This window comes from Euprymna scolopes, chromosome 11 (genome assembly GCF_053919585.1).
Source record: "Euprymna scolopes isolate OS-2025 chromosome 11, ASM5391958v1, whole genome shotgun sequence".
Classification (NCBI taxonomy): Eukaryota; Metazoa; Mollusca; class Cephalopoda; order Sepiida; family Sepiolidae; genus Euprymna; species Euprymna scolopes.
The window spans coordinates 37,838,201-37,865,255 of record NC_136492.1 but is presented as its reverse complement, the minus strand read 5'-3'; the positions used below and the strand labels follow the sequence as shown (position 1 = coordinate 37,865,255).

Genomic DNA, 27,055 nt, shown 5'->3' with positions numbered 1-27,055 from the left:
CCTTTCCATTTCTTGTAATAAATAATTTTACCAAGAATTCTTCATCAGTTTTGATTTCGGTTTCGATTATAGCTGAAAGAAGTCAAATTATATATACATACATTCTTTTTTTCTTCATAAGTTTTGGTTTCCGTTTTGATTCAAGCTGATGCACGCAAGCCATATAGATATATTTTTATTTTTGAAATCACCAGTTTATAATATATAAGAATGGATCGAAAATTGACTCTTATAGTATTATATGCGAAATTTGCATAAATTAAATTTATTTATGACCAGGCTATGCCGGGCATCCCTGCTAGCTTAGATATATACTTTAGCAGTTTTAACAAAAGAACTACAATAATATCAAGGTCTCTCCATTTACGCTGAACATCCACAAAAATGCCAACATCAATATATTACATATGAATGAGTCCACTGTGGAATTTCCACAGGTCCCGATAGTTATTATTATTTAGATATCCTCAGTTAAAAATAATAACGGGGTTGTTTTACAGATTCGAAAAAAAAAACTGTCTTGACAAAGAGTTAAAAAGAAAGAGTACACTGTGGAATTTCCACAGGTCCTGCTAGTTATTATTATTATTATTATTATTGGCTTGAACTTTGTGCTTTTTAGATTATTATTTTTTTTTTTTTTTGACGGAGATTATAGTTATAGGTAATTATTAACAGGAAAATTGGTGCAAGTCCAGATTAGCTGTGAGAAATTTCTCACAAACTCAATACTCCCTGGTAGAGGCAAAATAAATCCACAAATTACAAAAGCCATAGCTTTAAACTCAAAATTTATTCAATAACAGCAAAGAAAAGTTATTGGTCCTGGTACAGTCCATTGCAAAACGGTGGGCAAGTTTTACCTCCCTAAACAGGGAGCCGGTAGTTAAACTCCTATTAGAAGTGTTAGTTCGTTTTTCCTCGAAAGGATCTATGATAATTCATGGTGTTCTCGGCAAGAATGCTGGTGCCTATAATTAGGCATAAAGTGAGTCCCTTGGGACTCTGATTGAATTAAGAAAAGTTCCAATATTTAGTAGATATAAACATGAAGAAAATGTTTAAAGGATGCCATCCTGCAATTAGGATATTTTCGGCACAATGTAAAGGTGTCTCTGCTTGTAGAGATGTAAGTCCTTTGTTCACCAACAGTTTGATGATATGGAGAAATTGTGGCAGCTCCATTCTTTGTACAGCTTTCTTGTAGCGGCCCTTTGGTAAGTCCTTCCTGCCGAGTGGTTTAACGTGGACTGAAAATGAAAAAGCATGATACAAAAAAGGGTGCCAAGTAATTAACTTGACTAATACAAACTAACCAATCACGGGCCGTCTACTATAACTGTGTAGGCGGCTTAAACAAGAAACATGGTGATGCAAATGGAATTTCTCACATAGCACTTGTAGCGATAAACAAAAACAAACAAAAACCTGTCACGGAATGTCGTCAGTTTTTTTTTTTTTTTTTTCTCATATCGAAAAACAGTGAAATTTTATTTGGTGCTAGTGCACTTGTTATTGATCAGCGCTATTTTTTTAAAATAGTATTTTCAAGTTTAATTAAAGTTTTGCAATATCTGTTTTTATTAAATTGTAAGGTGAAAATACAGAATAGGTACACTAGGAGTGTCAGAAGCCTCCATTGGAAACCAGTGAATAAATATTTGATTATATAGATTCTCTCTGTTTCGAAGCTTATAATCAATATGAAAATGTAATTTCAAACCCTAATTTTTTTTTTTCAATAAAATGAGGAAAGACCAAATTTTAAAATAATGAAAGGTTTAATCGAAAAAAATACAATATTTATTTTTTTCATTGGTTTTCTTTCAAAAAGATTTCACGAAATCAACGAATTTTAACTGAAACCAAATCTAAAAAATATATGTAAATGCCAAAAAATCACTTACCTATAAAAAACCTAAGCAACTTCATTTATAAGAATTGTCAATATTTATATTTTATATTCCATGTATTTTTTAAATAAAAGGATTTTTTAAAGCAAGGGTCCCAGAAAATCGCATTTTCGCAACTTGTTTTTGCCATTAGGTTAAAGCTGTGTGGCTTCGGATTTTCAATTTATCAAATATGGATGTCTCAAAGGGACATAATTATTTCCAAAATTAATTTACCTTTGTATAATCACCTTATTTTAGTCGTTTATAAATAAATGCTGTTCATAGATTTACCTTTGCATAATCACCTTATTGTAGTTGTTTATAAAATAAATGCGGTTCATTTATTTACATTTGTGTAATTACCTTATTGTAGTTGTTTATATTTGTGTAAGTACCTTATTGTTGTTGATTTAAAAAGAAATACGGTTCATTTATTTACCTTTGTCTAATCACCTCATTGTTTATTTAAATATAAATGCCGTTCATTAATTTACCTTTGTGTAATTCCCTTATTGTTGCTTATTTATAAGATAAATGCGGTTCATTTATTTACCTTTGTATAATTACCTTGTTGTTGTTGTTTATAAAATAAATGTGGGTCATTTATTTACCTTTCTGAAATTACCTTATTGAATGTGTTTAAAAAATAAATGCGGTTCATTTATTTATCTTTGTGTAATTACCTTCTTGTTGTTGATTATAAAATAACTGTGGTTCATTTATTTACCTTTGTGTAATTTCTGGCCTGAGTAAGGATTTAACAAAAGAGATAAATGTTCGTAAAATGTTTGTAGGTATGTATGTATTGACAAGGAATGAATATTCGTAAAATGTTTGTAGGTATGTATGAATTTTTATAGTGGCAGACTGGCTCCCAGCGACTGTGATATTTGAGGTGTTTATTTTAGGCGCGGAGCTCTGCCATTGGTCGATAATTATTTTGTGGTTTTCTTATTTTTTTCTTTCCAAGCGGAAGCGATGCATGGAGCCATGTGCAAAAGACGATTTTTCATTTTGTCTCTCATGTTAGATGCGTTAACATCCGGTTCGCTGCTAATTCTCATGTTCTAACATATAACCTTTTTGTAGTTGTTTATAAAATAAATGCGATTCATTTATTTACCTTTGTGTAATCACCTTATTGTTGTTGTTTATAAAATAGATGCGGTTCATTTATTTACCCTTGTCTAATTACCTTATTGTTGTTGATTAAACAATAAATACGGTTCATTTATTTACCTTTGTCTAATTACCTTATTGTTGTTGATTATAAAATAAATGCGGTTCATTTATTTACCTTTGTGTAATCACCTTATTGTGGTTGTTTATAAAATAAATGCGGTTCATTTATTTACCTCTGTGTAATCACCTTATTGTTGTTAATTAAACAATAAATGCTGTTCATTTATTTAGTTTGTGTAATCACCTTATTGTTGATTTAAAAAATAAATGCGGTTCATTGATTGACCTTTGTGTACTTACCTTATTGTAGTTGTTTATAAAATAAATGCGGTTCATTTATTTACCTTTGTGTAATAACCTTATAGTAGCTGTTTTCAAAATGAATGCGGTGCGTTTATTTACCTTTGTTTAATATGGTTTCAACACTTATCCTTGAGTGGCCTATTGGCCTTGATAATGTGGTGATGGCCGTGCTAAAAAAATTACACAAAAGTAAATAAGTTAACGGCATTTATTTTTTAATCAACAACAATAACGTAATTACACATAGATAAATAAATGAACCGCATTTATTTTTTAATCAACAACAATGAGGTGAGTACACGAAGGTAAATAAATGAACCGCATTTATTTTATAAACAAATACAATAAGGTGATTATACAAAGGTAAATAAATGAACCGCATTTATTTTATAAACAAATACAATAAGGTGATTATACAAAGGTAAATAAATGAACCGCATTTATTTTATAAACAAATACAATAAGGTGATTATACAAAGGTAAATAAATGAACCGCATTTATTTTATAAACAAATACAATAAGGTGATTATACAAAGGTAAATAAATGAACCGCATTTATTTTATAAACAAATACAATAAGGTCATGACACAAAGGTAAATAAATGAACCGCATTTATTTTATAAACAAATACAATAAGGTAATGATACAAAGGTAAATAAATGAACCGCATTTATTTTATAAACAAATACAATAAGGTGATTATACAAAGGTAAATAAATGAACCGCATTTATTTTATAAACAAATACAATAAGGTGATTATACAAAGGTAAATAAATGAACCGCATTTATTTTATAAACAAATACAATAAGGTAATGATACAAAGGTAAATAAATGAACCGCATTTATTTTATAAACAAATAAAATAAGGTGATTATACAAAGGTAAATAAATTAACCGCATTTATTTTATAAACAAATACAATAAGGTGATTATACAAAGGTAAATAAATGAACCGCATTTATTTTATAAACAAATACAATAAGGTGATTATACAAAGGTAAATAAATGAACCGCATTTATTTTATAAACAAATACAATAAGGTAATGATACAAAGGTAAATAAATGAACCGCATTTATTTTATAAACAAATACAATAAGGTAATGATACAAAGGTAAATAAATGAACCGCATTTATTTTATAAACAAATACAATAAGGTGATTATACAAAGGTAAATAAATGAACCGCATTTATTTTATAAACAAATACAATAAGGTGATTATACAAAGGTAAATAAATGAACCGCATTTATTTTATAAACAAATACAATAAGGTAATGATACAAAGGTAAATAAATGAACCGCATTTATTTTTTAATCAACAACAATGAGGTGAGTACACGAAGGTAAATAAATGAACCGCATTTATTTTATAAACAAATATAATAAGGTGATTATACAAAGGTAAATAAATGAACCGCATTTATTTTATAAACAAATACAATAAGGTGATTATACAAAGGTAAATAAATGAACCGCATTTATTTTATAAACAAATACAATAAGGTGATTATACAAAGGTAAATAAATGAACCGCATTTATTTTATAAACAAATACAATAAGGTGATTATACAAAGGTAAATAAATGAACCGCATTTATTTTATAAACAAATACAATAAGGTGATTATACAAAGGTAAATAAATGAACCGCATTTATTTTATAAACAAGTACAATAAGGTAATGATACAAAGGTAAATAAATGAACCGCATTTATTTTATAAACAAATACAATAAGGTAATGATACAAAGGTAAATAAATGAACTGCATTTATTTTATAAACAAATACAATAAGGTAATTACAAAAAGGTAAATAAATGAACCGCATTTATTTTATAAACAAATACAATAAGGTAATGATACAAAGGTAAATAAATGAACCGCATTTATTTTATAAACAAATACAATAAGGTAATTATACAAAGGTAAATAAATGAACCGCATTTATTTTATAAACAAATACAATAAGGTAATGATACAAAGGTAAATAAATGAACCGCATTTATTTTATACACAAATACAATAAGGTAATTATACAAAGGTAAATAAATGAACCGCATTTATTTTATAAACAAATACAATAAGGTAATGATACAAAGGTAAATAAATGAACCGCATTTATTTTATAAACAAATACAATAAGGTAATTATACAAAGGTAAATAAATGAACAGCATTTATTTTATAAACAAATACAATAAGGTCATTATACAAAGGTAAATAAATGAACCGCATTTATTTTATAAACAAATACAATAAGGTAATTATACAAAGATAAATAAATTAACCGCATTTATTTTATAAACAAATACAATAAGGTAATTATACAAAGGTAAATAAATGAACCGCATTTATTTTATAAACAAATACAATAAGGTGATTATACAAAGGTAAATAAATGAACCGCATTTATTTTATAAACAAATACAATAAGGTAATTATACAAAGATAAATAAATGAACCGCATTTATTTTATAAACAAATACAATAAGGTAATGATACAAAGGTAAATAAATGAACCGCATTTATTTTATAAACAAATACAATAAGGTAATTATACAAAGGTAAATAAATGAACCGCATTTATTTTATAAACAAATACAATAAGGTAATGATACAAAGGTAAATAAATGAACCGCATTTATTTTATAAACAAATACAATAAGGTAATGATACAAAGGTAAATAAATGAACCGCATTTATTTTATAAACAAATACAATAAGGTAATGATAAAAAGGTAAATAAATGAACCGCATTTATTCTATAAACAAATACAATAAGGTAATTACACAAAGATAAATAAATGAACCGCATTTATTTTATAAACAAATACAATAAGGTAAATAAATACAAAGATAAATAAATGAACCGCATTTATTTTATAAACAAATACAATAAGTTAAATAAATACAAAGATAAATAAATGAACCGCATTTATTTTATAAACAAATATAATAAGGTAATGATACAAAGGTAAATAAATGAACCGCATTTATTTTATAAACAAATACAATAAGGTAAATAAATACAAAGATAAATAAATGAACCGCATTTATTTTATAAACAAATACAATAAGGTAATTACACAAAGATAAATAAATGAACCGCATTTATTTTATAAACAAATACAATAAGGTAAATAAATACAAAGATAAATAAATGAACCGCATTTATTTTATAAACAAATACAATAAGGTAATGATACAAAGGTAAATAAATGAACCGCATTTATTTTATAAACAAATACAATAAGGTAATTATACAAAGGTAAATAAATGAACCGCATTTATTTTATAAACAAATACAATAAGGTAAATGAATACAAAGATAAATAAATGAACCGCATTTATTTTATAAACAAATACAATAAGGTAATGATACAAAGGTAAATAAATGAACCGCATTTATTTTATAAACAAATACAATAAGGTAAATAAATACAAAGATAAATAAATGAACCGCATTTATTTTATAAACAAATACAATCAGGTAATGATACAAAGGTAAATAAATGAACCGCATTTATTTTATAAACAAATACAATAAGGTAATTATACAAAGGTAAATAAATGAACCGCATTTATTTTATAAACAAATACAATAAGGTAATTATACAAAGGTAAATAAATGAACCGCATTTATTTTATAAACAAATACAATAAGGTAAATAAATACAAAGATAAATAAATGAACCGCATTTATTTTATAAACAAATACAATAAGGTAATGATACAAAGGTAAATAAATGAACCGCATTTATTTTATAAACAAATACAATAAGGTAATGATACAAAGGTAAATAAATGAACCGCATTTATTTTATAAACAAATACAATAAGGTAATTATACAAAGGTAAATAAATGAACCGCATTTATTTTATAAACAAATACAATAAGGTAATTATACAAAGGTAAATAAATGAACCGCATTTATTTTATAAACAAATACAATAAGGTAATTATACAAAGGTAAATAAATGAACCGCATTTATTTTATAAACAGATACAATAAGTGTGCTGCCCTAGCAGTATCAGAATTTTGGGGGAATTTTTGACACCCCTAACAGAAAACTGCGAATAAAATATAGAAAACTCGTAATTTCTCTTTCTAAAGTGGGTTATATATTTTCTTTATAGAATATGCTTCCAAAATAAACTATTTAAGTTGTTTAAAAAATAATAGAAATATTATTTTTCATTGTTTAAAAAACATTGTTTACAAAGTGCGTGCGTGCGCTCTGGGGAGCCATTTTGTTACGTAGTGAAATCAATTGATTTTTATGAGATGAATATTTTTCAATTTTTAAACTTTAAAAATCTATCAAAATGTTCCTATTCGTTCAATTGTTATGTTTTTTTCAGGGTGAATGTAAAATTTTATGCTCTTTCCGATAAACTAAATATAATATTTTAGACAAACGTTGTTTTATAAATTCACCACCCCCATTTTGAAATGTCTATGAGAATTTTAATAATTAATTTTGGTCGGCACCTTTTATATATCACAAATTGAAGATAAAACATGAATAAATAAAATACTCAAATTTAAAACAACAAAAAAATATCACTTATCTGTAAATTTACCGGTAAGGTCCAAAATGTAAATCCTTCTTTTTTCGATAACCACGTGTTTTTTTTTTTTTTTTTTTTTTTTTTTTTTTACGTGGAAGCTTAATTTTTGTTTAGAATTTTCCAGTTATTAATGGTCGGTCAGTGTATATTTTTATATTTAATTCCTGGTTTCCTTTTTTTCGATATAAAAAAAGAAAAGACGAAACCCGATAATGCAGATTTATAGTATAATAAATAAAAAATTCAGGTATTTCTTTAAGATATTAAAAGAAAAAAAATAACATTGCATATCTTCGTCATTTCGTAATCCGTGTAAATACATAAATGAAAAATCCCAGTTTTCATGTACGATAGCGTAAAGGCGCAAAAATAAAAAAAGGACAAGTTATCTCCCTTTAGAAGTCCGCTACTCCCACACTAAGCATTCTTTTGAGCAGACATATTTACTAGTCTTTAAAGAATTCTGTTCATTGCAATGTGGCCATAAAGTGGGTGCCCATTTGACGTCACATCATTATAGAAAAGTGACCCCCCCACTTTGTGACCATTTGTAAAATTTTTTATCTTGGAAACTACTAGTTTCGTTTGCCGTATATATAAATGGTTATTTCCGTTTTCAGCGCCCCCGAAAACCTTTAAAAGTGGAAAATTTGAAGGAATATAATCCAATATCGAGATTATTAAGGTTTCTGAATTAGTGTTTTTTTTTTTACACTTATAGGCTTCCGTACATAAGTAAGAGATAATTTTTCACTTCCGGTGTCGTTACAAGTTGCTTGAAAGTCACGCGTGGTCACGATGTGTGTTGGAAAAATCCTTCCATTTAAAAAATACATGGATTATAATACATAAATATGAATAAATTCTCATACAGGAAGATTAAAAGAAAGCATATCTTACTCATTAACCAGGTAAGTTCTTTATTTTGCAGTTGAAATAATTATCGTAAGATTCAAGTAATATTTTAATCGACAATCCATGTAATGTTAAGTGAAGAAATCGAAGGAAAAATAAATAAAATTGTTTATTTCTCTATTAAAGCTTTTATGATATTAAAATTTGGTCTTTGCTCGTTTTATTGAAATAAAATTTACGGGTTTAAATTACGTTTTCATATTATTAAAATCTGATAGAAATATAGGTGTATATTCAAAATGGCGACTCGGCTGAAAATTCCCCCAAAATTCTGATACTGCTAGTGCTGCCCTCGGCAAAATGCCTGTCGACACCTTGTTTCAGACAGCCAGTTAAACTCAAACCCACCAAAAGCAAAGCAAACGCATTTCGTTGGGGGAAAGTATGGGTATTTGTTGGTGAATCAGGTAAAAAAAACCAATTATGTTACCGGCATGAGGAGTGAGAAATCAACACGTCCTTTCGTGCTGGCAGGCGAACTGAAAAGAACGTGGATTCGAAAGGCACACTAACAAGCGGCTGAAGTCTTCGTTGCGTTCTCGTTGACGACAATGGATAAACAGTTATTTTTCTTTAAAAATAACCAAAACAGTACCTATAAGTTCCTTAAATAGAGATTTAGCGTGAAAGAAAGGAGAAAGAATAAAAAAAGGGAAAGTCTAAGATAACGTCACAGCAAACGAGAAGTCAAAGGTACGGTGACAAGTAAAATATGTCCCCAATAAAAAAAGGTCCTGTTGCAAAACATGACACTCCCCATCTGAGATTGTAATCTCAAATGTTCATCTTGGAGGTTTAGCTCTAATATAATCTGCGTTTGGATTTTAAGTCTCTTGTAAAGAAATAAAGAGTTGCAAGGAGGTAAATGTTAGTGGTAATAAGTAATAGTGAAAACATCAATGTGGACATAAAAACATAGGATTAAGGGTGACAACTGATAAAAAAATTGGGGGAGAGAAAGAAATACTAAAGGTCTTGTTGTAGCAGAAGCATAAGGTAAGGGACAAGAGCTGATACAAGGGTCTTTAAATTGTGAAAATGATAAAGGGAACATGCATGTTGAAAGTCTTAGTGGTAGATGTTTTCTGAGCAGGAGCAGGGGGGGGAGAAGAAGCACAGTCTCTGTCACAGTTTATTAGAGTCTTTCTTGTGAACTTTTGCTTCAACTTGTCTCACCCTGCCATCCTCACTAAGAATGACGCGAGTGATCAGTCCCAAAGGCCACTCATGTCTTTTAGAATCCTGGTCTTTTAAGAGCACTACGCTACCAGGCTTCAAGTTCGGGACATTGATAGTCCATTTATTTTGGGTTTGCAAAAGAGGTAAGTATTGGCCCTTCCACTGGTGCCAGAATGTCTGCGCCAAGTGTTGAACATACCTCCATTGTCGCCGAGAAGCGTTCTTTATGTCAAAGGTGCCTGGAGGTGCAGGAACGGGTCCAGTCTTTTGGGTTAGGAGTATCGAAGGAGTCAAGGAGGCTGGATCCTCTGGGTCTGAGGAAACTTGAATGAGAGGCCTATTGTTGATAATTGCAGCCACTTCAGCTAAGAAGGTGGTGAGCACTTCATGTGTCAATCTGGTGCTTCCATGCTGGAGTAGCATGGAATCGAGGATTCTCTCGGCAATCCCTATCATTCTCTCCGACACTCCACCCATGTGAGGTGCATGTGGAGGGTTGAAGAGCCAGGAACAACCATGATTGGTGAGATGCCTATTTACAGTGCTGGTATTCAGGTTTGTACTCGATATCCAATTCTTTCCTAGCTCCAATGAAATTGGAACCTTGATCAGAACGGATGATTTTCACAGGACCCCGAATGGAAAAAAAGCATCTGAGGGCATTTATCAAGCAAGAGGTATCCAGTGACTCCAAGACTTCAATATGAACTGCTCTTGTTGACATGCACGTGAAGATCACAGCCCACCTTTTGCTGTTGGCTAAGCCTCCCCTAGTTCGTCGAGACGTGATGGGCCAAGGCCCAAATACATCAAGCCCTACATTAGTAAAGGGGGGTTCAAAGGACAGGCGGTCCCCTGGTAAATCGGCCATCTTTTGAATTTGAGTAGGTCCGCGAAGCTTTCTACAAACTACACAGCGGTGTATAATCCTGCTTATGGGCTTCTTTCCACCGACAATCCAGAAGCCGGCGGAACGGACTGCTCCTTCTGTGAAGTGACGGCCTTGGTGGTGTATAAGCTGATCGTGGTGCTTAATAAGCAAGACTGCTACATGGTGCTTAATAAGCAAGACTGCTACATGGTGCTTTCCTGGCAAGATGAGGGGATGTATGTCGCTGTGATCCAGTGTGGCTTTACGGCTGCGGCCACCAACCTTGAGGAGACCTTGATTATCGATGAAGGGATCTAATTTGCGGAGTTGGCTGTTTTTGGGGAGCTCCTTGTTTTCAGACAGGCAGGAGAATTCCAAGGTGTAGATGTCTCTTTGGGCCGACTGGACGATTATGTTAACCGATTGTGCCAGTGCTTCTACTGGAAGTGGTCTTTTGCAGTAGTGCCAAACGTTACAGTCATCTGTGGTGTCACTTCTGTGGAACGACTGGGATATGTGGATCAAACGAGCAACTGCTCGTCTTACTGTTTTCCAAGTGGAGAATCTTGTGAAGCGGTGACCCTCGAGCCACACTGGAGAACAATAGGAGGTGAAAGTCGCTACCTTCGGACGGATTTCAGAGTCACTTTCAGGATCCACTAAGCAATGGGGTTTAGGTTCAGAAAGGTTGAAGGTGGGCTTGGAAATGAATAAGTGTCCTTTAAGCCAAGCTGTGGTTGAAAGTTGGGTTGCAGGAATTGATCTGGTTCCGCTGTCGGCTGGGTTTCTATCTGTGGGCACATAGTGCCATTATTCAGGCTGAGATGACTGATGGATGCGCCGCACTCGATTGCTGACATACACATAAAACTGACGCTGCTCGTTGCCGATATAGCCAAGGACTACTTTGCTGTCGGTGAAAAAGAAGGTGGAATTAATTTCCATGTCCAACTCTGAAAGGATTAGGTCAGCCAATTCCACTGCTAGGACGGCTGCACACAATTCCAGTCTGGGTACTGATGTCTCTGATTGTGGTGCCAACTTGGTTTTACCCATAACAAAACCCACCTCACAGGAATCGTCGGAGTAGGTGACTCGCAGGTAGGCTACAACCGCTATAGCCTTAGTTGACGCATCTGAAAAGACACACAACTGTCTGCATAGTGCTGTGGTTAGGGGTTTTGCAGTGTAAGTCCTTGGTATCTGAAGGTTGTGTAATTCTTGCAGGGAATCATGCCAGACAGTCCAAAGTTGTTCCTTCTGGGGGGTGGCAAGGGAGTATCCCAATCAAAATCACCAGATGTTAACTCCCGCAAAATGAATTTTCCCTGGATAATGACCGGTGCCGCAAGCCCAAGGGGGTCATAGAGGCTGTTAATAGTAGACAAAACGCCTCTGCGTGTGTAGGGTTTCCTTTCTGGGGAAATATTGAAGGTGAAGCAGTCACTTATAGGGTCCCAATCGAGCCCTAGACTGTGTTGGACAGGCAACACATCCACATCAAGATTCAAATCCCTGATGTCACTGGCGAGGTCCTCAGTGGGGAAGGCATCCAGAACCTCCTTGTGGTTGGAGGCTATTTTGTGCAATTTCAAATTTGACTTCTTCAGGACTGTACGGGTTTCCCTCAGCAAGGAAATGGCATCCGTTACGGTAGGCACTTATTTTAGTCCATCATCCACGTAAAAGTCTCTGCGCACAAATTGGTTAACTGCAGGGCTGCAATCGAGGTTTTCTCCAACTGACTTCCTGAGGCAGTATGTTGCCACTGCGGGTGAAGGACTGTTGCCAAATACATGGACTTTCATCCTATATTCAATAACTTCCTTGTTGGGGTCATTGTACTTATGCCATAAGAACCGCAGAAAATTCCTGTGCTCCACTGCCGCAAGAAAACAGAAAAACATTTGCTCAATGTCAGCCATAAATGCCACCGCCTCCCTGCGAAAACGAACCAGTACTCCTATGAGGTTGTTGTTGAGATCCGGTCCAGTTAGAAGAACATTGTTTAATGATACTCCGTGGTGTTGTGCACTGGAGTCAAAGACAACCCTTATTTTGTCTGGCTTTTTGGATGGTAAACGCCAAACATTGGCAAATACTATCTCTCCTACTCGTCCTTGAGTGGTGGAGCAATCTCAGCTTGATTGTTATCAAACATTCTCTGCATGAAAGAGTTGAAATCTTTCTGGAGCTGCAATCTTTTCTTGAACTGCCGGGTCAAAGAATTGAGACAACTCACTGCTTGCTGTCGGTTTTTAGGGAGTCGTGGCCGGGATGGTTTGAGTGGGAGAGGTGCCACCCAGCTGCCCTTGTCATTCTTCCTTACTCCCTTTTCCATTAGATTCAGGAAGATTGTATCCTCTATGGAGTAGGCTAGTTGTTCATCTGCCTTGGTCAGCCGGAATACTGAGTTACCCAACTTAGTCTTGTGATGTTGCTCCCTGGTTTGTAATGCGTTGGGGCAAGGCTCAAAGTTTGTTGGTCGGCTCCTTCCCTGGGTGTTGGTGAGATAGGTGCTCACAGTATCAGGTTTGTGGGTGCGACCAAGGCACACATTGCCCACTATCACCCAGCCCATGGCTAACTTCTGAGTGTAAGGCGCGTTGCGAGGGCCATTGACTTGGGAGTGGACCTTGTGCACGTCAATGATGTTGCAGCCCAGTAGCAGCAGGATAGGGGCTTCATGATCCAACTCCGGAATTTTCTTTGCCAGGAATCTTAAATGTTTGTGATGGCACGCGGTTTCGGGTGTAGGAATTTCGGAACGGTTGTCGGGCACCTCTGCATATTCAATGAGTGTAGGAAGAGGGAAACTGACACGTCCATCCAATGATTCAATTCAGTATCCCTGGATTCTCCTTCCGACCATCTCCATGACACCTGCACATGTTCTGAGCGAATAAGAGAAAGGTGGACCATGGATGTTGAATAAGTCGAAGAATTCAGGGTGAGCAAGTGACTTATTGCTATGTTTGTCAATAATGGCGTACATCCTTCGTCCTTCGTATCTTTGTCCCTCAGGGTATACACAGACCAGACAAATCGTTGATCAGGATTTGGCAAACAAGTTATCACCACAAACCTGTGTGCAGTGGGTTGCAACACTACTATTCTCCACGCCATGAGTTTGCATGGCTCCTGGCGTTGGAGCTTGTATATCGGGTTCAGGGTGAAGAGCAGCGTTGTGATCGTCACTTCCGCATTCAGAGCACCTCAGTTGGGATTGACAATTTCGATTGGTGTGATCAGGAGAACAGCATCTGAAGCAAAGGTTGTTTTGTTTTAGATAGGCCTGTCGTTTGGGAAAGGGTTTCTTTCTAAAAACCCGGCAGCTGCGGAGAGGGTGAGGCAGATTGTGGATGTGGCACATTTCCTTTACGCTCCTGGGTGCAACTTGAGTGTTATGTATGGAAATCTCTTTCCGTGCTGAGGCTTCAAATCGGTCCATCTTCTCTGAAGACTAGGTGGTAGGTGTTAGACGAAAACTAGGATCGTTCTTGTCCTCTGCTTGTTGCTTGATAAATTTTGCGAACACGAAGAATGGGGGAAAAGATACTTGGTGTCTTCGTTTGTAGGCAGTGCCATGGGAAGTCCACTGGTCCTGCAGTGTGGGGGGAAGTTTCTCCACTATTGGCCTGATGCCACGCGCAGTATCCAGGAGGGCAAGCCCAGAGAGATCACCGTCATCTTTGGCGGCCTGGAGTTTGAGGAGGAGGTCGCTTAACTCCCGTAGCTAGTAGTAGTCCCTGGTCACTCTTGGGAACTTGTTCAGCCTTTCAAGGAGGGAGTCTTCTATGGCTTCAGGGGACCCATAGCACTTATCCAAGCGCTTTCATATTTCTTGTACACCCTTCTCTGGATAATTGATGTAGACTGTCCTCAAGCGGTTTGCATGTGCGGCAGAGGCAGGCCTGAGCCAATTAACCAGCAGGTCCATTTCCTCACTTGCTGTCAACCTCATGTCGAGGATGGAATTGCGGAAGGAGGTTCTCCACACCCTGTAATCTTTGGCTTTGTCTGAAAACTTCAGCATACTTGAATGGAGCAGCTCTTTCCTCACAAAGTACTGCATCAACAGCCGAGAGTGGTCAGGAATATTTTCCGTGCTGCTTTCTGTATGCGGCCGTGCGTTTGCATGGGAGTTAACGAGGTTGCTCACATTTCTATACGGTCCGGATGCTGAAACGGGAAACTGTGTGGGTAGAGGAGTTTCAGGAGGAGGTATAGCAGGAGTTTGCGTTGGTTGCAAGTGGTTATGTATCATCAAACCAGCAACATACTCCTTCGTGCACTGCATGGGGTTAGCAGGGGTCCAGTCGACGTGAAGAATGTCAGATCCTCGTTCACTGTAGGAAACATGCTCCTCGAAGGTCTGAACTGCAGCTTCTTTGATTGCAATCTCCTTAGCAGCCTGTAGGGCCCTAGCTTCTCGTAGCTGGTTTTCTCTTTCTACAAAGTTCTGCTCGAGCGACCAAGGCCTTTGAAGAAGCGGAGGAGACTCTAAAGTGCGCTTTGCTTGAGGTGGATTTTCCTGTCATAGCGTTGTGGTTGTGGTCTGGGGCTAAAATCGACAAAGAGTGAAGCGGTTCGGTGCGAGACGAGTCTGCGAATGAGAGCAGGTCTAGTAAGTGTAAACCAGAAGAGAAGTCGAATAGCAAAGCCTCAAAACTAGAACCACGTCAGCCGAGGGAAAAGACGGTCCTACTACATTCCTTTATGCCACGTGGAGACAATGGGTTTTTTACTGTGCTGCCCTCGGCAAAATGCCTGTTGACACCTTGTTTCAGACAACCAGTTAACTAAAACCCATCAAAAACAAAACAAACGCATTTCGTTGGGGGAAAGTACAAGTATTTATTGGTGAATTAGGTAAAAAACCCAGTTATGTTACTGGCATGAGGAGCGAGAAATCAACACGTCCTTTCGTGCTGGCAGGCGAACTGAAAAGAATGTGGATTCGAAAGGCCCGCCAACAAGCAACTGAAGTCTCGTTGCGTTCTCGTTGACGAGAATGGATAAACAGTTATTTTTCTATAAAAATAACCGAAACAATACCTAAAGTTCCTTAAATAGAGATTTAGCGTGAAAGAAAGGAGAAAGAATAAAAAAAGGGAAAGTCTAAGATAACGTCACAGCAAACGAGAAGTCAAAGGTACGGTGACAAGTAAAATATGTCCCCAATAAAAAAAAGTCCTGTTGCAAAACATAACAATAAGGTAATTATACAAAGATAAATAAATGTTGCCAAGCTAATCAAAAACCTTGATTCCAGTAAAGCAAATGGCCTTGACGGTATTCCAATTATAGTACTAAAAAAACTTCAACCAGAACGAGCGCCCATACTTACAAAACTGTTTAAATGTTGTCTTAAGGAGAATAGCTGCCCATCACCCTGGAAAATCTCAACAGTATGCCCTGTATTTAAGAATTAAGGTGATTGCTCATCACCCTCTCAGTATAGGCCAATCCTGTGCGTCATGAGTAAGTTGCTGGAATCTGTGTTAAATACAGAAGTCATCAATCATCTCAACAAAAATAACCTTCTTAGTGACACATAATATGGTTTCCATTCTGCTAGATCTACAGCAGATGTGCTTACAGTTATATCTCATAGGATTAGCAAATATCTCGACAGAGGCAACCTTTCTAGGGCAATTGCTCTTGACATATCTAAGGCCTTTGATAGGGTATGGCATAAAGGTTTACTTCACAAGATCTCTAGCTATGGTATAGCTGGAAATGTCTTCTCAATTATTAAATCATTTTTTTCTGATAGGTTCATAAGAGTAGTAGTTGAGGGGCAAAAATCAGAAGCTCACAGTATTAATGGTGGTGTCCCTCAGGGGTCCATCCTGGGCCCAACTCTTTTCCTGATCTACATCATGATCTTCCAAATCACACCCTTACATCATTTGTAGACATTTATGCTGATAACACTACTATTTATGGTAGCACATCTAAGACAGTAAACGACCAAGTTCTCTCTGATTCTCTCTCCTCTGATCTTGAGCACGTGGTACAATGGGGAAAGAAGTGGCTGGTTACTTTTAATGCATCTAAAACCAAGCTTCACTCTTTACATCATTAACATTCTGATCCCCATCTGGCATCAATTGAAATGAATGGCTCTTGTCTTCAGGAGGCCTCAAGTTTTGACAAGTTTCTGGGCTGGACAATTACTCCTGATCTGAAATGGAACACATACATCAAATCTGTTGCTAGGGCCGCTGGAAAAAAGGTGGGATCTTTTTATCGATCCAGTAGATATCTCACTGCTGATGCAATTCTCTATCTATATAAGAGCCAGGTATGTCCAAGGATGGAATACTGTTGCCACATCTGGGCAGGAGCTGCTAGAAAGAACTTGTCCTGTCTTGATAGAGTTCAAAATAGAATTCGTAGCCTCGTAGGAGATGTCCTTTTCTCTTCCCTGCAACCTCTATCTCACAGAAGAGATGTTGCGAGCTTGTCTCTGATGTATCATTATTTTCATGGAAAGTGTTCGACTGAGCTTCAGTCTATGGTCCACCCTCCCGAAACTTTCACAAGAAACAGTCGTCTAGCTGAAAACACTATCAATAGTTCCACCCACTCTTTATCTGTGCCGAAACCTAAACGTAGATTCCATGAACAAAGCTTCTTTCTTTGAACTGCACGCCTGTGGAATAGTCTTCCGTTTTCCTGCTTTCTGGCTGAGTACAATATGGTTGTCTTCAAGTTTAATGTAAATAAGTTCTTGATGAGCGGTTCCATATAAGTTAACAAATTTACCGAATTTCATTACTAATGATTACTATATTTTCCAATTTCTACTGTACACTCTTTAACCCTTATCCTTGAGTGGCCTATTGGCCTTGATAATGTGGTGATGCCCGTGTAAAAAAAATTACACAAAGGTAAATAAGTTAACAGCATTTATTTGTTAATCAACAACAAGAAGATGATTGCACAGAGGAAAATAAATGAACCGCATTTATTTTATAAACAAATACAATAAGGTAATTACACAAAGGTAAATAAATGAACACCATTTATTTTATAAACAAGTACAATAAGGTGATTATACAAAGGTAAATAAATGAACCGCATTTATTTTATAAACAAGTACAATAAGGTAATGATACAAAGGTAAATAAATGAACCGCATTTATTTTATAAACAAATACAATAAGGTGATTATACAAAGGTAAATAAATGAACCGCACTTATTTTATAAACAAATACAATAAGGTAATGATACAAAGGTAAATAAATGAACCGCATTTATTTTATAAACAAATACAATAAGGTAATGATACAAAGGTAAATAAATGAACCACATTTATTTTATAAACAAATACAATAAGGTAATGATACAAAGGTAAATAAATGAACCGCATTTATTTTATAAACAAGTACAATAAGGTAATGATACAAAGGTAAATAAATGAACCGCATTTATTTTATAAACAAATACAATAAGGTAATTACAAAAAGGTAAATAAATGAACCGCATTTATTTTATAAACAAATACAATAAGGTAATTACAAAAAGGTAAATAGATGAACCGCATTTATTTTATAAACAAATACAATAAGGTAATTACAAAAAGGTAAATAAATGAACCGCATTTATTTTATAAACAAATACAATAAGGTGATTATACAAAGGTAAATAAATGAACCGCATTTATTTTATAAACAAATACAATAAGGTAATGATACAAAGGTAAATAAATGAACCGCATTTATTTTATAAACAAATACAATAAGGTAATGATACAAAGGTAAATAAATGAACCGCACTTATTTTATAAACAAATACAATAAGGTAATGATACAAAGGTAAATAAATGAACCGCATTTATTTTATAAACAAATACAATTAGGTGATTATACAAAGGTAAATAAATGAACCGCATTTATTTTATAAACAAATACAATAAGGTAATGATACAAAGGTAAATAAATGAACCGCATTTATTTTATAAACAAATACAATAAGGTAATGATACAAAGGTAAATAAATGAACCGCATTTATTTTATAAACAAATACAATAAGGTGATTATACAAAGGTAAATAAATGAACCGCATTTATTTTATAAACAAATAAAATAAGGTAATGATACAAAGGTAAATAAATGAACCGCATTTATTTTATAAACAAGTACAATAAGGTGATTATACAAAGGTAAATAAATGAACCGCATTTATTTTATAAACAAGTACAATAAGGTAATGATACAAAGGTAAATAAATGAACCGCATTTATTTTATAAACAAGTACAATAAGGTAATGATACAAAGGTAAATAAATGAACCGCATTTATTTTATAAACAAATACAATAAGGTAATGATACAAAGGTAAATAAATGAACCGCATTTATTTTATAAACAAATACAATAAGGTGATTATACAAAGGTAAATAAATGAACCGCATTTATTTTATAAACAAATACAATAAGGTAATGATACAAAGGTAAATAAATTAACCGCATTTATTTTATAAACAAGTACAATAAGGTGATTATACAAAGGTAAATAAATGAACCGCATTTATTTTATAAACAACTACAATAAGGTGATTATACAAAGGTAAATAAATGAACCGCATTTATTTTTTAAACAACTACAGTAAGGTAATTACAAAAAGGTAAATAAATGAACCGCATTTATTTTATAAACAAATACAATAAGGTAATGATACAAAGGTAAATAAATGAACCGCATTTATTTTATAAACAAATACAATAAGGTAATGATACAAAGGTAAATAAATGAACCGCATTTACTTTATAAACAAATACAATAAGGTAATTACAAAAAGGTAAATAGATGAACCGCATTTATTTTATAAACAAATACAATAAGGTGATTACACAAAGGTAAATAAATGAACCGCATTTATTTTATAAACAAATACAATAAGGTAATGATACAAAGGTAAATAAATGACCCGCATTTATTTTATAAACAAGTACAATAAGGTAATGATACAAAGGTAAATAAATGAACCGCATTTATTTTATAAACAAATACAATAAGGTAATGATACAAAGGTAAATAAATGAACCGCACTTATTTTATAAACAAATACAATAAGGTAATGATACAAAGGTAAATAAATGAACCGCATTTATTTTATAAACAAATACAATTAGGTGATTATACAAAGGTAAATAAATGAACCGCATTTATTTTATAAACAAATACAATAAGGTAATGATACAAAGGTAAATAAATGAACCGCATTTATTTTATAAACAAATACAATAAGGTAATGATACAAAGGTAAATAAATGAACCGCATTTATTTTATAAACAAATACAATAAGGTGATTATACAAAGGTAAAGAAATGAACCGCATTTATTTTATAAACAAATACAATAAGGTAATGATACAAAGGTAAATAAATGAACCGCATTTATTTTATAAACAAGTACAATAAAGTGATTATACAAAGGTAAATGAATGAACCGCATTTATTTTATAAACAAGTACAATAAGGTAATGATACAAAGGTAAATAAATGAACCGCATTTATTTTATAAACAAATACAATAAGGTAATAATACAAAGGTAAATAAATGAACCGCATTTATTTTATAAACAAGTACAATAAGGTAATGATACAAAGGTAAATAAATGAACCGCATTTATTTTATAAACAAATACAATAAGGTAATGATACAAAGGTAAATAAATGAACCGCATTTATTTTATAAACAAATACAATAAGGTGATTATACAAAGGTAAATAAATGAACCGCATTTATTTTATAAACAAATACAATAAGGTAATGATACAAAGGTAAATAAATGAACCGCATTTATTTTATAAACAAGTACAATAAGGTGATTATACAAAGGTAAATAAATGAACCGCATTTATTTTATAAACAACTACAATAAGGTGATTATACAAAGGTAAATAAATGAACCGCATTTATTTTTTAAACAACTACAGTAAGGTAATTACAAAAAGGTAAATAAATGAACCGCATTTATTTTATAAACAAATACAATAAGGTAATGATACAAAGGTAAATAAATGAACCGCATTTATTTTATAAACAAATACAATAAGGTAATGATACAAAGGTAAATAAATGAACCGCATTTACTTTATAAACAAATACAATAAGGTAATTACAAAAAGGTAAATAGATGAACCGCATTTATTTTATAAACAAATACAATAAGGTGATTACACAAAGGTAAATAAATGAACCGCATTTATTTTATAAAAAAATACAATAAGGTAATGATACAAAGGTAAATAAATGACCCGCATTTATTTTATAAACAAGTACAATAAGGTAATGATACAAAGGTAAATAAATGAACCGCATTTATTTTATAAACAAATACAATAAGGTAATGATACAAAGGTAAATAAATGAACCGCATTTATTTTATAAACAAATACAATAAGGTAATGATACAAAGGTAAATAAATGAACCGCATTTATTTTATAAACAAATACAATAAGGTAATTACAAAAAGGTAAATAGATGAACCGCATTTATTTTATAAACAAATAAAATAAGGTGATTATACAAAGGTAAATAAATGAACCGCATTTATTTTATAAACAAATACAATAAGGTAATGATACAAAGGTAAATAAATGAACCGCATTTATTTTATAAACAAGTACAATAAGGTGATTATACAAAGGTAAACAAATGAACCGCATTTATTTTATAAACAACTACAATAAGGTGATTATACAAAGGTAAATAAATGAACCACATTTATTTTTTAAACAACTACAGTAAGGTAATTACAAAAAAGTAAATAAATGAACCGCATTTATTTTATAAACAAATACAATAAGGTGATTATACAAAGGTAAATAAATGAACCGCATTTATTTTATAAACAAATACAATAAGGTAATGATACAAAGGTAAATAAATGAACCGCATTTATTTTATAAACAAATACAATAAGGTAATGATACAAAGGTAAATAAATGAACCGCATTTATTTTATGAACAAATACAATAAGGTAATGATACAAAGGTAAATAAATGAACCGCATTTATTTTATAAACAAATACAATAAGGTAATTACAAAAAGGTAAATAGATGAACCGCATTTATTTTATAAACAAATACAATAAGGTAATGATACAAAGGTAAATAAATGAACCGCATTTATTTTATAAACAAATACAATAAGGTAATGATACAAAGGTAAATAAATGAACCGCATTTATTTTATAAACAAGTACAATAAGGTGATTATACAAAGGTAAATAAATGAACCGCATTTATTTTATAAACAAGTACAATAAGGTAATGATACAAAGGTAAATAAATGAACCGCATTTATTTTATAAACAAATACAATAAGGTAATGATACAAAGGTTAATAAATGAACCGCATTTATTTTATAAACAAGTACAATAAGGTAATGATACAAAGGTAAATAAATGAACCGCATTTATTTTATAAACAAATACAATAAGGTAATGATACAAAGGTAAATAAATGAACCGCATTTATTTTATAAACAAATACAATAAGGTGATTATACAAAGGTAAATAAATGAACCGCATTTATTTTATAAACAAATACAATAAGGTAATGATACAAAGGTAAATAAATGAACCGCATTTATTTTATAAACAAGTACAATAAGGTGATTATACAAAGGTAAATAAATGAACCGCATTTATTTTATAAACAAATACAATAAGGTAATGATACAAAGGTAAATAAATGAACCGCATTTATTTTATAAACAAATACAATAAGGTAATGATACAAAGGTAAATAAATGAACCGCATTTACTTTATAAACAAATACAATAAGGTAATTACAAAAAGGTAAATAGATGAACCGCATTTATTTTATAAACAAATACAATAAGGTGATTACACAAAGGTAAATAAATGAACCGCATTTATTTTATAAAAAAATACAATAAGGTAATGATACAAAGGTAAATAAATGACCCGCATTTATTTTATAAACAAGTACAATAAGGTAATGATACAAAGGTAAATAAATGAACCGCATTTATTTTATAAACAAATACAATAAGGTAATGATACAAAGGTAAATAAATGAACCGCATTTATTTTATAAACAAATACAATAAGGTAATGATACAAAGGTAAATAAATGAACCGCATTTATTTTATAAACAAACAATAAGGTAATTACAAAAAGGTAAATAGATGAACCGCATTTATTTTATAAACAAATAAAATAAGGTGATTATACAAAGGTAAATAAATGAACCGCATTTATTTTATAAACAAATACAATAAGGTAATGATACAAAGGTAAATAAATGAACCGCATTTATTTTATAAACAAGTACAATAAGGTGATTATACAAAGGTAAACAAATGAACCGCATTTATTTTATAAACAACTACAATAAGGTGATTATACAAAGGTAAATAAATGAACCACATTTATTTTTTAAACAACTACAGTAAGGTAATTACAAAAAGGTAAATAAATGAACCGCATTTATTTTATAAACAAATACAATAAGGTGATTATACAAAGGTAAATAAATGAACCGCATTTATTTTATAAACAAATACAATAAGGTAATGATACAAAGGTAAATAAATGAACCGCATTTATTTTATAAACAAATACAATAAGGTAATGATACAAAGGTAAATAAATGAACCGCATTTATTTTATGAACAAATACAATAAGGTAATGATACAAAGGTAAATAAATGAACCGCATTTATTTTATAAACAAATACAATAAGGTAATTACAAAAAGGTAAATAGATGAACCGCATTTATTTTATAAACAAATACAATAAGGTAATGATACAAAGGTAAATAAATGAACCGCATTTATTTTATAAACAAATACAATAAGGTAATGATACAAAGGTAAATAAATGAACCGCATTTATTTTATAAACAAATACAATAAGGTAATTACAAAAAGGTAAATAGATGAACCGCATTTATTTTATAAACAAATACAATAAGGTAATGATACAAAGGTAAATAAATGAACCGCATTTATTTTATAAACAAGTACAATAAGGTGATTATACAAAGGTAAATAAATGAACCGCATTTATTTTATAAACAAATACAATAAGGTAATGATACAAAGGTAAATAAATGAACCGCATTTATTTTATAAACAAATACAATAAGGTAATGATACAAAGGTAAATAAATGAACCGCATTTATTTTATAAACAAATACAATAAGGTAATTACAAAAAGGTAAATAGATGAACCGCATTTATTTTATAAACAACTACAATAAGGTGATTATACAAAGGTAAATAAATGAACCGCATTTATTTTATAAACAAATACAATAAGGTAATGATACAAAGGTAAATAAATGAACCGCATTTATTTTATAAACAAATACAATAAGGTAATGATACAAAGGTAAATAAATGAACCGCATTTAATTTATAAACAAATACAATAAGGTAATTACAAAAAGGTAAATAGATGACCCGCATTTATTTTATAAACAACTACAATAAGGTGATTATACAAAGGTAAATAAATGAACCGCATTTATTTTATAAACAAATACAATAAGGTAATGATACAAACGTAAATAAATGAACCGCATTTATTTTATAAACAAATACAATAAGGTAATGATACAAAGGTAAATAAATGAACCGCATTTATTTTATAAACAAATACAATAATGTAATTACAAAAAGGTAAATAGATGAACCGCATTTATTTTATAAAAAAATACAATAAGGTGATTATACAAAGGTAAATAAATGAACCGCATTTATTTTATAAACAAATACAATAAGGTAATGATACAAAGGTAAATAAATGAACCGCATTTATTTTATAAACAAATACAATAAGGTAATGATACAAAGGTAAATAAATGAACCGCATTTATTTTATAAACAAATACAATAAGGTAATGATACAAAGGTAAATAAATGAACCGCATTTATTTTATAAACAAATACAATAAGGTAATTACAAAAAGGTAAATAGATGAACCGCATTTATTTTATAAACAAATACAATAAGGTGATTACACAAAGGTAAATTAATGAACCGCATTTATTTTATAAACAAATACAATAAGGTAATGATACAAAGGTAAATAAATGAACCGCATTTATTTTATAAACAAGTACAATAAGGTAATGATACAAAGGTAAATAAATGAACCGCATTTATTTTATAAACAACTACAATAAGGTAATGATACAAAGGTAAATAAATGAACCGCATTTATTTTATAAACAAATACAATAAGGTAATGATACAAAGGTAAATAAATGAACCGCATTTATTTTATAAACAAATACAATAAGGTAATGATACAAAGGTAAATAAATGAACCGCATTTATTTTATAAACAAGTACAATAAGTTGATTATACAAAGGTAAATAAATGAACCGCATTTATTTTATAAACAACTACAATAAGGTTATTATACAAAGGTAAATAAATGAACCGCATTTATTTTTTAAACAACTACAGTAAGGTAATTACAAAAAGGTAAATAAATGAACCGCATTTATTTTATAAACAAATACAATAAGGTGATTATACAAAGGTAAATAAATGAACCGCATTTATTTTATAAACAAATACAATAAGGTAATGATACAAAGGTAAATAAATGAACCGCATTTATTTTATAAACAAATACAATAAGGTAATGATACAAAGGTAAATAAATGAACCGCATTTATTTTATAAACAAATACAATAAGGTAATGATACAAAGGTAAATAAATGAACCGCATTTATTTTATAAACAAATACAATAAGGTAATTACAAAAAGGTAAATAGATGAACCGCATTTATTTTATAAACAAATACAATAAGGTAATGATACAAAGGTAAATAAATGAACCGCATTTATTTTATAAACAAGTACAATAAGGTGATTATACAAAGGTAAATAAATGAACCGCATTTATTTTATAAACAAATACAATAAGGTAATGATACAAAGGTAAATAAATGAACCGCATTTATTTTATAAACAAATACAATAAGGTAATTACAAAAAGGTAAATAGATGAACCGCATTTATTTTATAAACAACTACAATAAGGTGATTATACAAAGGTAAATAAATGAACCGCATTTATTTTATAAACAAATACAATAAGGTAATGATACAAAGGTACATAAATGAACCGCATTTATTTTATAAACAAATACAATAAGGTAATGATACAAAGGTAAATAAATGAACCGTATTTATTTTATAAACAAATACAATAAGGTAATTACAAAAAGGTAAATAGATGAACCGCATTTATTTTATAAAACAACTACAATAAGGTGATTATACAAAGGTAAATAAATGAACCGCATTTATTTTATAAACAAATACAATAAGGTAATGATACAAAGGTAAATAAATGAACCGCATTTGTTTTATAAACAAATACAATAAGGTAATGATACAAAGGTAAATAAATGAACCGCATTTATTTTATAAACAAGTACAATAAGGTAATGATACAAAGGTAAATAAATGAACCGCATTTATTTTATAAACAAATACAATAAGGTAATTACAAAAAGGTAAATAAATGAACCGCATTCATTTTACAAACAAATACAATAAGGTGATTACACAAAGGTAAATAAATGAACCGCATTTATTTTATAAAGAAATACAATAAGGTAATGATACAAAGGTAAATAAATGAACCGCATTTATTTTATAAACAAGTACAATAAGGTAATGATACAAAGGTAAATAAATGAACCGCATTTATTTTATAAACAAATACAATAAGGTAATGATACAAAGGTAAATAAATGAACCGCATTTATTTTATAAACAAATACAATAAGGTAATGATACAAAGGTAAATAAATGAACCGCTTTTTTTTTATAAACAAATACAATAAGGTAATGATACAAAGGTAAATAAATGAACCGCATTTATTTTATAAACAAATACAATAAGGTAATTACAAAAAGGTAAATAGATGAACCGCATTTATTTTATAAACAACTACAATAAGGTGATTATACAAAGGTAAATAAATGAACCGCATTTATTTTATAAACAAATACAATAAGGTCATGATGCAAAGGTAAATAAATGAACCGCATTTATTTTATAAACAAGTACAATAAGGTGATTATACAAAGGTAAATAAATGAAC

The 27,055-nt window shown here is 31.2% G+C and overlaps 3 protein-coding genes across 4 annotated transcripts in view; 1 reads left to right on the top strand and 2 right to left on the bottom strand.

Annotated features, from left to right (window-relative positions):
• Nucleotides 1-27,055, top strand: part of LOC145287836 (galactoside alpha-(1,2)-fucosyltransferase 1-like) — a 308,705-nt gene that overhangs the window by 50,517 nt on the left and 231,133 nt on the right. The gene's annotated exons all lie outside the window — the stretch shown is intronic.
• On the bottom strand, nt 9,997-10,527 carry LOC145288123 (uncharacterized). Its single transcript, XM_080136190.1, has one exon. It carries the CDS (start codon nt 10,525-10,527, stop codon nt 9,997-9,999), a length of 531 nt encoding a protein of 176 aa, XP_079992316.1.
• On the bottom strand, nt 10,583-11,977 carry LOC145288122 (uncharacterized). The gene is made up of 2 exons (XM_080136189.1): nt 11,797-11,977; nt 10,583-11,712 (listed from the first exon to the last, which is right to left on the bottom strand). The coding sequence occupies exons 1-2, from the start codon at nt 11,975-11,977 to the stop codon at nt 10,583-10,585; spliced, it is 1,311 nt and encodes a 436-aa protein (XP_079992315.1).

Coding starts and splice junctions, on each gene's coding strand:
- LOC145288122 (XM_080136189.1), bottom strand. CDS start 11,977: ATGGGTAAAACCAAGTTGGCACCACAATCAGAGACATCAGTACCCAGA. Junction 11,713..11,796: donor CTATATCGGCAACGAGCAGC/GTCAGTTTTATG, acceptor ATGTGCCCACAG/ATAGAAACCCAGCCGACAGC.
- LOC145288123 (XM_080136190.1), bottom strand. CDS start 10,527: ATGGGTGGAGTGTCGGAGAGAATGATAGGGATTGCCGAGAGAATCCTC.